The following is a 13,257-nucleotide window of genomic DNA, read 5'->3' on the forward strand; positions in this document are numbered from 1 at the left end:
TCAGGTTCTAATTCTACGGGTACAAAAAAGGTGAAGAATACCATTCTGTATCTGTTTGGTCTTGACACTATATATTATAGGATTCATTAGTGGAGGGAACAGAAAATAGACATAGCTCATAATAAGGTGGACAATATGTGGAACCTGCTTTCCAAACCGATGAATCAGAGACAAGCCAATCACTGTGACATAGAAAACCAAGACACAGCAGATATGGGAAACACAAGTGTTGAGGGCTGTGGCCCTCTCCTCTCTGGAGGCAATGCTCAGGACACTCTTGAGTATCAACACATAAGAGACGAGGATAATCAGAGAATCCAGCACAAATATAAGGACCACAAGCACAACTGGGTATAGGCGATTGAAGGTGGTATCAGCACAGGCCAGTTTGATGACATCCTGGTGAAGGCAGAATGCATGTGAAAGGACATGAGAGTGGCAATAGGGGAAAAAATAGAGAGGTGTTATTGGAGGGACAACAGATACAAATCCCCTCATCAGAACTCCCAGCCCGATCTTTACCACTCGAGTATTAGTGAGTACAGAGGTATATCTAAGAGGGTTGCAGATGGCAATAAAACGGTCATAGGCCATGGCCAGCAAAACACCAGACTCGACAAAGGAAAGGGAGTGTATAAAGTAGGCTTGGGAAAAGCAGGCAGCATTTCTAATCTCCCTGTGATCCAACCAGAGGACTTCCAGTACCGTGGGCATCGTGGTCAAGGTCAGCCCCAGGTCTGTGGCTGCCAGCATGGCCAGGAAGTAGTACATGGGTTCGTGGAGATTGTGATCTGTCTTAATCAGAAGGAGGAGGGTGCCATTGCCAAAAAGGACAGAGATATAGACGAAAAAGAAGGGTGTGGAAATCCAGTGATGAGCTGCCTCCAAGCCCGGAAAACCAGTCAACAGGAAGGAATTGAAGCTGCTGTTGGGCCACATGTTGTGTTTATCCAGAAGAAATGCCTTTCTGTTTCCGTTATTACCACAGAGTGCAGATCTATTTTCAAGGTGTCACTCCGACTATATCATTCTCAGAATTCTTTCTTAAAGGCAATAATGACATCAATATGAGCCATTGTTTCTCAAAATATATTCTTACGGCAATCTGTATTGCTTATGTTCTTAACTGCAAATTCCAGGGAACTATCCCCCACCTACTTAATCAAATTCTTGGAGTTTCAACATATGAATTTTTAGCATGCTCCCCAGGAAATATTTTATGCACATGGCAGCTTAGAAACTATTTCCATCAACTAAGCAGATTTTACAGAAGAATCCATATTCTGTGGAATATTTAAGGGGATTGTCAAGGAACTCAGCCCTGACCTTTTTTCCAATTTACTACATAAACCTGTAATTGCCTTCACAGTAGTGATTCCTAACCCACATTTTCCTGCATATAACAATTTATTTGAATTATCAGCAAAAGTCCCAGGAGGCTAAGAGAGAAAGTACGGGAAGAGAAGCTCTGCCAATACTGTGGCTGAGGAGCAGGTAGAGAAAGGAAGAGATGCTTTGACTCCAGATTCCATGGACTAGTGGTAGGGAAAAGATGCTTACATTAAGTATTTATTAGCCTCTTCTTGGACACGACAGAACTGCTCACTACTTACAACAATGGCCCAGACTAATTGTAAGTTAGATGATCATAGACCTTTGGTCTGGAATAAATGATTAGACCAGCCAAAGACATGGCTTATAATAGTGTTTCTCCGTCAATTTTAAAATTTTACTTTCCCCTATTTCCATGTAGTATCTCTCTCTCCATTATTTTTTCTGAAGGCCCACTAAAGTAATTCTCCTAAACCTGATCTCTCTCATTTCAAATTCTCCATTTGTATTTCAACAACTGTCTTCCTGGTCTCCTTCCTTTTATTCTCAGCCATAGGCTTCTGACTCTGCCCTCCCCAATACTGAGGGAGAGCTCTATTGCTGCTGAAATGGAGTTGTCTGTTAGTGAAGAGAAGAGAAGTATCCTTTGAAAAGGTTCTAATACCTCTTTGGCCACTAGACTAAGGGCTCCTTACATATAAAATCCACCTTTTATTTGCCTTGCTCAACACTTTGAAAAGTACCTAACAGGTGACATATATACAATCATTGATTTACCCAATTTTTTTAGTGTCCATCACATGACAACCATGACTTTTTAAGCACTATAATTAAGTGGTAATAAGACAAAGTCTTTGATCTTTTAAGCCATAAAGTAAGTTGAAAGATGGATAGTTTTAGATAAATGTCTAAGTACAATTTTAAAGCAAAATAGCACTCTTTAATGAAGATTCATTGGGATGATATTACATACAAGTTAGTATAGTAATCAGGGTGGTCTGGGGCTGCACCTGTGGGGAGGTGACATTTGGGCCAAGACCTGAATAAGAAAGAAGAATTGACCATATGAAGATGTAAAGGAAGATTGTTTTAAGGAGAGGGGAAATCAGCATGACTGGAGTTTGATGAGCAAACAGGAGAGGGAGAATAGGTCATGTCAGAGACCCAGACAATAATCAGGTCTCATAAGGCTTTACAGATTACAATAGGATATCTTTTTCTTTTTGATTTTACTACAAATGCAACGAGAAGACATTGAAAACTTTTAAAATCACAATGAAGGAGGGGGTGGTAACATTCTGATTTGCATTTTAAGTTATTCACCTGGACTATTATGGTGAAAAATAATCAAGCAGGGGGCAACAAAGGAGATTAGTTAAATAGTCATTGAAATAATCCAGATGAGGAGTGATGATGACTTAAGAGAGAAGCAGTGGAAATGAAAAAAAGAAAGAGAGAAAGAAAGAAAGAAAAATTTAAACAAATAAAAATACATTTTTAAGGTAATACTAAGACTTGCTGATATATTGCAAATGGAAGTGAGTGAAAAATAAAATGAGAGTGACCCTAGATTCCTGGCTTGAACAAATTGGAGAGTGGTGAAATCATTTTCTTAAAAGGGTGAGTCTGGGAGGGATACATGTTTACCTGTGAGGGAATCAAGAGCCATTAGTAAATATAGATGAATTAGAGCAAATCCACTTCCGAGATTTTTTTTCTTGTCACATACCAGAACAGTTTCTTCAAGTTATTTTTATATTAATTTAAAAAGATAAAATCTCATTCAAATATGCCCCTTGGTAGTTATTTTGTCAGTGTAAGCCCTCACCCTTAAGATGTCCCTGACAAAAAACCATCCTCTCACCTATTATGTGCACAGATGTGATCAAATTGTAATAGTTTCCAGCTGTGACGAGGTGCCAGACAATGGCATGAGGCAATGACTCAACCCTTTTGGCTTGATGCTGAGTGGAAAATTGACAGAATCATTTTTCAGTATCCATACTCTGTCCCCAGGAGTGAGAGACATAAACCAGGATTTAGTGCCTATAGAACATATAATGAGTTATATGTATTCTTCATTTAGTAGATGCAAAGGTAACCCTGCATAGCTTTGCCTCTTCTGTGTTCTATGTACAGCTCCATTCCCCTGTTCACATTCTTACTTCTATGACCCTGCAGCAATGATCTTATGCCAATCTTTACCGTACCATGATTTTGCAAGGAATTCCCTCTTGTAGATGAATATGTAGTATGAGTAATGCATCATTACAGGGAAAGCTATCCCAAATGGGAGAGATTAATTGTGTATGGCCAATAGGCTTGAACATAAAGTTTCCCCTTCTCTATTCCAAAGAACTCCATGAAGATCTACCTTGTAATGCAGCTGTAATAGGGAGCTATAGAATCACCTTACTTAATGCTATGGAAAATGTATATGTCCTCAGTTAAGAGCTGCTCTTAAAAGAAGACAGACCATGAGAGAAGAGACAAAAGGTAATAGGGAAGGAAAGAGCTTACAAAGACTGATGATAGAACCAAGAAAGTGTCTATGATTGAACATATAGAAAATCAGGTAAACTTCTGCCATTTACAGCCATAATCCTTCTTTGCTTCATTAAAAAAAAAAAAAGTCTTATAGAATAAGGGGTACCTCTTTGTTCATCCCCTAGAAAGAATAGGAACCATATAGGAGGGTCAACCATATTTATAACACTGGGTATAGAAGGTTTTAATTATACTCATGCCCAAATCTCTTCCCAAGTGCTATTAGCTTTAGTCTGAAATCTGTGCACACATTCAAGGCTATGGACAAGTGAGAGCCCTCTCTTCTTCCCCTGTCTTTCTCTAGTGAGCTTATAGAAGAGATTCTTAGTACCCTCTTTCTGCACTTGCTGAATATTTCACCATACTTACATGTACCATAGCTTAGTTAGTGGTCCTGGGAAGAAGGGTTATTTTGCTCTGCTTGAAGACTCAGATCATATGGCTCCTTCTTGAAGTCTACTTAGAGAATCAGTCACCAAGGTTATTAATGAAAAAAGCATCTCCCCAGATATTTCCCTGTTATAGCCAACTGGGATCTTAAATATTTCCTCTATCTTAATCCCTCTTATGAAGGATATGGGACACTCAATTAATCTCTCCAAGCTCTTACATCATCTTCTCCAAATAAATTATTGGGCTAATGAAGGCTCAGGTTGCAGCTTTATGTGTGGGGAATCAGAGGGTTTGTCTTGATAGCCCCAGCAGACCTTGGTATCACCTTTGGGATGCCATTTATTTTTACAACTATTTCAAAGGCCAAATCTTTCCCAGTTGCTCTCAGGAGAAATTTATACATCTTCTTGGCCTAAGTCTTCTGAATCCCAATTATATTTTCTGCTTGGTTTGTTTCAGAGCTAGCTTGAAAGTGGAAAAGTAGATGGACTAAAGTCAGTATAGCAAAAGCCTGGCAGACTTCCCCAGTACTCAGCATGAACCCACAATCTGCAGTTATCGCTAACTATTCCCCTATTGGGTTCACCTTGACAGAACTTTTCTCTTTTCCTAGAGATGCAACAAACATGCTTATACTTATATACTTTAAGTGTGTATACATGTATACACATATGTATACATACCATAAGTGTGTATATACATATACATACACACACGCACACATATACTTATCACACAGCACTTCAGCCAAGCACACCACATCACTTTCGTCCTGGGGATGATAACATTTTTAGTTTCCTTTCCAGCTCTGACAGGAACCACTCTACCTGTTACTGGTTTTAAGAGGAAGTAAACATATATTAGCAGAAGAATAAATTTCCTGTAGCTGAAAAAATGGTTCAATTGTTATTATGCTTTGCTATAATCAATGTATTACTTAATACAAATCAGATTCAGACAGTTCTTTCTGGAATCATCAACTGGTCACTAGCTGCTATGGGTTGAATCATCTTTCCACCCAAAATTTGTGTGTTGACATCTTAACCCACAGTATATCAGAATGTGACTACATTCAGAGATGGGGTCCTGAAAGAGGTAATTAAGTTAGAATGAGGTTATTGAGGTGGGCCCTGACTGAATATACTGTTGTCCTTATAGGAAAAGGAAATTTGGAAACAGACAGATACAGAGAGTATACCGTGTAAAGACCAGGGAGAAGATAGCCATCTACAAGCCAATGAAAGGGGCCTCGGACCAAAACCAACCCTGCCAACACCTTGACCCTGGGTTCTAGCATCCAGAACTTAGAGAAATTAAGTTTTTATTAGTTAAGCCATGCAGTCTATGGTACTTTGTTAAGGCAGCCCTGGAAAACTAATACACTAGCAATATAAACATGGACAAGTTACTTAACCCCTTTAATAGTGAATGCATATTTAAATATAAGCTTAATAAATATATATAGAATTATTTACTAAATAGTACAAAATGCTTATAAAAATATCAAAGATGATCTAAACAAGTGGAGAGACATATTATGTTCATGGATTGAAAGACTCAATATAGTAAAGATGTGAATTTTCCCCAAATTGGCTCATAGGTTTAATGTAATTTCTGTCAAAATGCCATTAAATGTTTTTCATAGACCTAGTCAGGCTGATTCTAAAATTTTTATAGAAAGACAAGACACCTAAACTAGCCAAAAACAACTTTAAAAAAATAATAGGAGGAATCACTGCATTCAATGTAATGTTTTACTACATAGCTACTGTAATCAAGACTAGGTGGTATTAGTAGAGAGACAGATACATAGATCAGTGGAACAGAATAAAGAACACAGAAGTAGAGCCACATAAATATGTAACTGCTTTTTGCCAAAATGCAAAAGCAATTTAGTAGAGGAAGGATGGCTTCTTCCATAAATAGTGCTGGACCTAAGCAGCTATCTGTGTGAGAGCATGGCAGTGGGGAGGACACTCAACTGAAACCTCATACCTTATACAAAATTAACTCGTGGTGGGTATGGACCACAAACTTAAATGTAAAATATAAAATTCTAAAACTTTTAGGAAAAAAAGAAAAATTTTGAAACCTAGAGCTAAGTAAAGAGTTCATAGATTTGACACCAAAAGACCCTATTAAGAGTATGAGAAGATAACCTACAGACTGAGAGAAACTATTTGCAAATGGCATATCTGACAAAGAACTTGTATATAAATTAAAGAATTCTCAAAACTCAACAGTAAGGGAATCAAACAAAATTAGAAAATGAGCAAAAAACATGAAAAAAGAAACATTTCATTGAAGAGGATGCACAGCTGGCAAATAAGTACATAAAAAGATGTCAACATCTTTAATCATTAGGAAAATGCAAATTAAAACCACAGTGAGATGTTATCATTGTAATATTTAGAATGCCTGAAACAAAAAAGAGTGATAGTGCTAAATGCTGACAGGGATACAGAGAATCTGGAACAATCATACACTGCTGATGGGAAGAGAAAGTAATACAGCCCCTCTAATAAATATTAGTAGTTGGAAATTTCTTGTAAGACTAAACATGCATTTATCATATGGCCTAACAATTGCAATCTGGAGCATTTATTTCATAGAAATGAGTACTTATGTTTATTAAAAATATCTGAACATGAGTATTCATAGAAGCCTCTATTTTTTGTAATTGCTAAAAACTGGAAACTACTCAAATATCCTTCAACAAGTGAATAGATTAACTGTGGTACATCTTGCAATGGATTATTGCTCAGCAATATAAAGGAAAATACTATTAATACATACTACAGGTCGATACATCTGAAAAAATTTCTACTGAAGGAAAAAAAAGTCAGTGATTCCATTTATGATAACTTTCTTGAAATGGCAAAATTATGGATATGGAGAACAGATTAGTAGTTACTAGGGGTTAGAAATGAGGGGAGTGGGGGAAAGGAGGATGGATGAGTTTGTCTATAAAAAAGTAGTATTAGGGAGCCTTGTGGAAATGAGTTGGTTCTTTATCTTGACAGTGGTGGTATCTACATAAATCTATATATGTAATAAAATGGCATAGAACTATGCACACATACACACAAATGAGTGCATGCAAATATGGTGGAATTTAAATAATCTCTCTGTATTATAACAATGTCAGTTTGCTGGTTTTGATATTGTGCTGCAATTATTCAAGATGTTACTGCTGAGGAAAACTGATTGAAATGTCCACAGGATCTCCTGTGTATTTTTTACAATTTCTTATGGATCTATTAATATAATTATTTCAAAATTAAAAATTAAAAAAGCAAATATCCTTAAAAAGAAAGGTTTTTTTTTTGTTTGTTTGTTTAATATAGAAACTGTAGTGAAACTCTATAAGCATAAGCTCCTGTGAAACTTAAAGGACTGCATGTGTTGTTGGAAGTCAGTGAAACCCTATGGATATTATTTCACTGTCTGGATAATACATTCCAATTGTCTATTGGGCTGTAAGTGGTGGGGATTGAAATTAGATTGGGAATATGAATCTGAAAGATCTTGGAAAATGGATATAGGATATCAAAAAGGAAATTGTTGTAGACATCGTGATGTGCAGTCCAGATTCCCCTTCAAAGAAAGTCTTCCTGCTCAGCTCTGGAAGTGGTCAGCATTCAGCCTTCAATTCTCAGCTCATCTCCCTCAGCTGCAGAGAGCCACTTTGCCCAAGGTGAAACCTCCTGGGCACAGCTCACATCTGATGACTAGGTAAGAAGGGGTTTTAAAAGCCCATCCATTTCAACCAAATATGGGGTAATCCTGTTGGATAATACTTGCTCCACAGCTGCCTCCTAGGTTGGCTGAAGCTTTGCCAGTCTGTATCACAGTTTGATTTCTTCCTCCTCCTTTCTGCCTCCCTCTTCTTTCTTTCAAAGGTGTTGCTTTCTAATAAACACATTTTACTTTAAACTCTGTCTCAACATCTGCTTCTGGAGAGCCCAACCTGTGACAGGACATAGTCAGTTATTAGGTTGCTTGGTCATCTGTGAATGTATTACTTAACAAGAATATAAATGTTCTGGATAGGGAGCTACTAAAGGAATAAAATACATCATTGTACAGGTGATATCATGACTGTTTCCATTAACAAGATAATGCAACTATGTGAAATGGTGCAAGAGGGTACGTACAACTATGGTTACAATTTCCAGGGTCACTCTGGGATTAGAAAAGAGTGCAAGCTAATCAAAGTAACAAAATTATTCTGGACATAAAAATGACTCTTGATCCCAATGTCACCCCACAGACAAAATTTAATTTGTGGTAAAAAATAAAATAAGATTATTGTAAGATAATAGAGGGATTTTTATTCATTTATTTTGAAGTTAAGATTTCTTAACCGTTACACACAAAGAATAATCATAAATAAACCAGCATTGAAATTAAAAAACTTATCTTTGTGAAAAATCATTAAGAGAAAAAAATGGCAGGTATAAGTAGTAAAGATAATTGCTATACTTATATCTGACACAAGAGTTATATCAATAATTTATAATTAAGGCCTGAAAATTAATAAGAAAATGACAGACTTTTTTTAAATGGGTAAAAGGCTGGATCAAATACTTTACAAAAGAGGCAAGTAACCAATGAATATATGAAAATGTGTGCAACATTATTAATCATCAAGGAAATGCAAATTAAGATCATGATGAGATACCACTACACGCTCAACAAAACGGCTTTTTAGAAAATTTGAAAATACCTAGTGTTGTTAAGGATGTGAACCAACTGAGATGTTTATAAAGTATTATTGGAATATCAAATGATATAGACACTTTAGAAACTATTTGATAGTATATACTATGAATAAACATATGTTTATCCAAGAAGTTGTATTCTTATGATCAGGACAAGAGAATTTCATACCTAGGTACACAGAAACAAACAAACAAACATGTAGTAGAATGATCACAGTAGCACTTTTTGTAACAGCCCCAATTATTACTATTAACTATCAAGAGCAGAAAAGTAACCATGAGGTATATTCACATAATGGGGATATTGTGTGGGAATGAAAATGAACAACATGAAAACACATGGATGTTTCTCACAAACATAATGATGGAGCATAGATGGTAGATACAAAAGAAAACATAGACTATGATTCCACTTTTATAAAGATCAAAACTAGGTGAAACTACTCTAGGAGGTGGACTCAATAGGAGTGCAAAGGGGCTTTTGAGGTACTGGTGAAGTTCTACTTTTTGTTCTGGGTGGCAATTACATGTGCAAACTTATTCTGCAGCAAATTCATTGAGCTAGACCTTTATGATGTGTTCACATTTCTTTACATAAATTAACTTCAAAAAAATTTTTACTAAATAAAAAAACGCTCATTGAAGACCTTCCTGGTATACCTATAATATACTTTCTCAATACTGTTTTCATCCTCATTGTATCAATAATTAAATGATTAATTCAATTTAATAAATAGTTAAATTAAATCTCATTTGATGAATGAATACAATATCTTTTATACATGCATCTATGACTAACACACAGTAGACATTAAGAAAATCTCTTTGCTAGGTAGAATAGAGATAGTGGTTTTAATTTAGAAGTGAAAATTGATCTCCATCAATCAGAAAAAAATAAAATAAATTGTCTGAAAGATCATCTATCTCCAGTGGCAGAAATTGAGGAATATGGCATTGATTTTGTGGCTTACTCATTTGAAGTAAAATTTTATGTGCCATAAAATTATGAAAGATAAAGTCTATTTCTCAAACAGTTCACTGTTCAATGAGGGAAGATAGTCCAAAATACAAATAATTAAAATAACTTTGATTATGATAAAGGTAAAAATACTTCATATTAATTATTTATTTTGAGTACCATTCTAAGTGTACTTAAACCTGACAATAACTTTATGCAGTGGCAATTTTCATATTTTAAAGAGAAGAAATTTTAAAGAGAATTTTAAAGAGAAGAAATACTAAGTACATTGAGGTTAAGTAACATTTCCAAAGTGGTACAGCAAGAGTCAGAGCCACAATGGAAACAAAGTATTCAAGTTCAGAGTAAGACCCCTGGCCTCTAGGCCATTGAAGTTATGATTCCTGTCCTCATACCTTATTCATAACTTGATTAAACATGACTGCCATCCTTGCCCTGTCCTGGTATGGGGGACATGGAGATGGAGGATGTAGAGAGGGATAAGGGGAAACCAAGAACTAAAACAGTCACTCTCCTTTGCTGAGATCAAGTTCTATGAGACAGGGCCCTGGGCTCACACTGCAGTCAGATATCAACACTAGAGGAAAGAGGGTGGGGCCGGAAAAACTTAATTTACTTTAACAAAACAGACACCTTGCTCTCTAACTTTCACACATTCCTCATTTTAGGGACAGGAATTGGGAGTTCTCAAATACAGAAGGGGAGAAGTGTTCTCTCAACAACTCTGTCTCAGTCCAGATCCCTAACTGATCTACTTTTGCTTCCATATCTTAGTAGATAAAAATCGCTTTCCTAGCAACAGAGCTCAAGTAAAAGCTAGGACACAGCCAAAGATCTTGGGGACAGCTGTTCAAAGCCCAATACCCACAAGGGTTACGAATACAAATAAGGGAGGAAACGAAAGGATGGAAGGAAGGAGGCAGGAAGGGGGAGGGAGAAGCAATGAGTGTCTAAATCAGGAGTGGTCCCTGGGGAGGAGCTTCTGAAGTAAATGTTCCGACCAGCCAGGGGCTTTTGTGCAGATTCTGAAACCATGATGTTGTGACCAAATCCTTCATCAGACTAAACAGTTGAGATTCGTGACTATGGAACTGAGGAACGAGAGAGCACAAAATGTCAGGTCAGTGAGGTTATTCAGTGAACCTTCTCTCTGAGATCTCACTGCGGGCACCAGGACAAAGCAGGGCAGGGAATAGGAAGCTGGTTTCTCAGCAAGACAAAAGTTACAGTTTTATCTGTCAAGAGTAGATGGATAATCATTATGGGTCCTAAAGATACCCAGACATCTCTAAAACTTGGTTTCTTTAAGGGTTACCGTTAAGTTGTATAAAATAAGGTCAAGGCTAGGTTCTGGAACACATGAGGCAAAGGACAGTATGGGAATAAAACAGAGGATGGATGCGGACTCTGGCATAAGTTGTGTGGTTGGCTTATTTCTCTCCTCGTGCCTGAATTTTTAATCTCTCTGGTTTCCGTTCAAACCCTGTGTCCCCCCGACCCATGATCTTTTTTTCCCCTAGAAGTCCAAATAAGCTCCAAAAATAGAACTTCTCCCAAATTCTTTTTTATTATTATTGTTATTTAAGCTTATTATGGGGGTACAAAAGTTCAGGTTATATATATTGCGCATGTACGGCCCATCCTCCCGAGTCAGAGTTTCAAGCGTGTCTCTGTAAGTATCAGGGGTTCAGACACTTCCCGGACAAAAGTCACTATCTGTCCATGAAACTGATTCTCAGTCAATTCAAAATTAAGCTTAGGTGGAACCTGGGCTGTGTGTGACTCTAGATCAGGGACAGTTTTCAGCACCTGGAAAAGTTTGTATTGTGTAATAGGCACTCAATACCTCCTGAGTTGGAAACAGGGTAGAGTTTTTCTTTCTAGATCCCATATAAGGACCCTCAGGGCCTTTTCAGGTGCTTGGGATTCACAGCTATATACGTAGAGTGAGTAGGGTGTATCGATTACACTTCAATGATTTGAGAACCTGCTCAAAGACAGGGATGCAAGACAGTAAAAAAAAAAAATCAGTTTGTAGATGTAGACTAACCAATCAGTCAATGATTCTGAAAAAGAACACAGATTATGTGCTAGGCACTGTGCCAATAATTAAGTATAGAGAATGAAGCCATGGGAAGCCATGTAGTTAAAATAAATAGAAGAGTGAATTACAAGTTTGACCTCTATAAAAAAGAGGGAAAAGAATCAAAGGTTAGAAGATAAAAAGTGGAGAGAGGGATTAAGGGCTTGCGATAGAGGAAACTGCCAGGAAAAGTGAAGGAAAAGAGTCCAAAGCAAAGTGAGAGAATATGTGAGAGGTAAAAAACTTGAGTGGGCCCTCTCTGGGGGGTCTGCATGGAGGCCTCAGTTTACATGGCAGAATCTGAGACTTTGGGAATTAGCTTCTCACTAATGAAAACGCAAGTCTACACTAAGACAGTGACATTGGGAAAGGATGAGTGGCTGCAGGGATGAACTAAAAGTTTTAGATTTTTTTAACCCCTCCGGAACTCATAGATAATCTCATAAACCAAAAAACAAGTTAGTAAATCAAATAAAAGCACTGTTTTTCAGAATGAAACAGAAAAGAGAAAGAGACAGCAAGCTCAATTGTACTTTTGAATACTACAAAAATTTCACCCATGCCCAAAGTCTTCCTAATTCATAGGAGATAAAAAAATTAAAAGACTGTGCCACTAGATTAATGGGTCACCTTGGACATTCATAACTAACATGATCTATAAAATGGTGGAAATGGACTATTGTAAGGCTTCTACAAAAAAAAAAAAAAAAAATGAGGTACATGTAATGCCCCAGTGAAGAACCTGACAGATGATGAAAACTCAACAATTATTTTTTCCTTATATTTGCTTCTCAACTTTATATTCCCTATCTGGTTCCCTCACTCCCATTTCTTTCTTTTTTAAAAAAAATTCATCTACTATATGTTTATTTAGTATTAATATAGCCCGATTACCTAGATTAATGTTCTGTGTTATCATTTTTTCCCATAGCTTTATTCAGGTGTATTTCAAATTTGATAAAAGAGTAGGTCTTAAGTATTCTCACTACAAAAAAAAATTTTTTTTAAATCATATGAAGTGATGGATATATTAATTAGATTGTGGTAATCCTTTCACAATGTATAATTATGTCAACACATCCCATTTTATACGTCAAAATATATAACATTTTTGTTTGCCACTCCTGCTTTTTTAACTCTGTGTAAATTGGATATTTTCTGAACCTTTCACTAACCTGCAGGACTTAGCTATTTCTCCT

At 36.6% G+C, this 13,257-nt stretch overlaps 1 protein-coding gene across 1 annotated transcript; it reads right to left on the reverse strand.

Moving 5' to 3' along the window:
• LOC138384121 (olfactory receptor 51B5) lies at positions 1 to 939 on the reverse strand. Its single transcript, XM_069469393.1, has one exon. It carries the CDS (start codon positions 937 to 939, stop codon positions 1 to 3), a length of 939 nt encoding a protein of 312 aa, XP_069325494.1.
• Positions 940 to 13,257: the final 12,318 nt, after the last annotated feature.

This window comes from Eulemur rufifrons, chromosome 6, assembly GCF_041146395.1.
Source record: "Eulemur rufifrons isolate Redbay chromosome 6, OSU_ERuf_1, whole genome shotgun sequence".
In the NCBI taxonomy this organism is placed as follows: domain Eukaryota; kingdom Metazoa; phylum Chordata; class Mammalia; order Primates; family Lemuridae; genus Eulemur; species Eulemur rufifrons.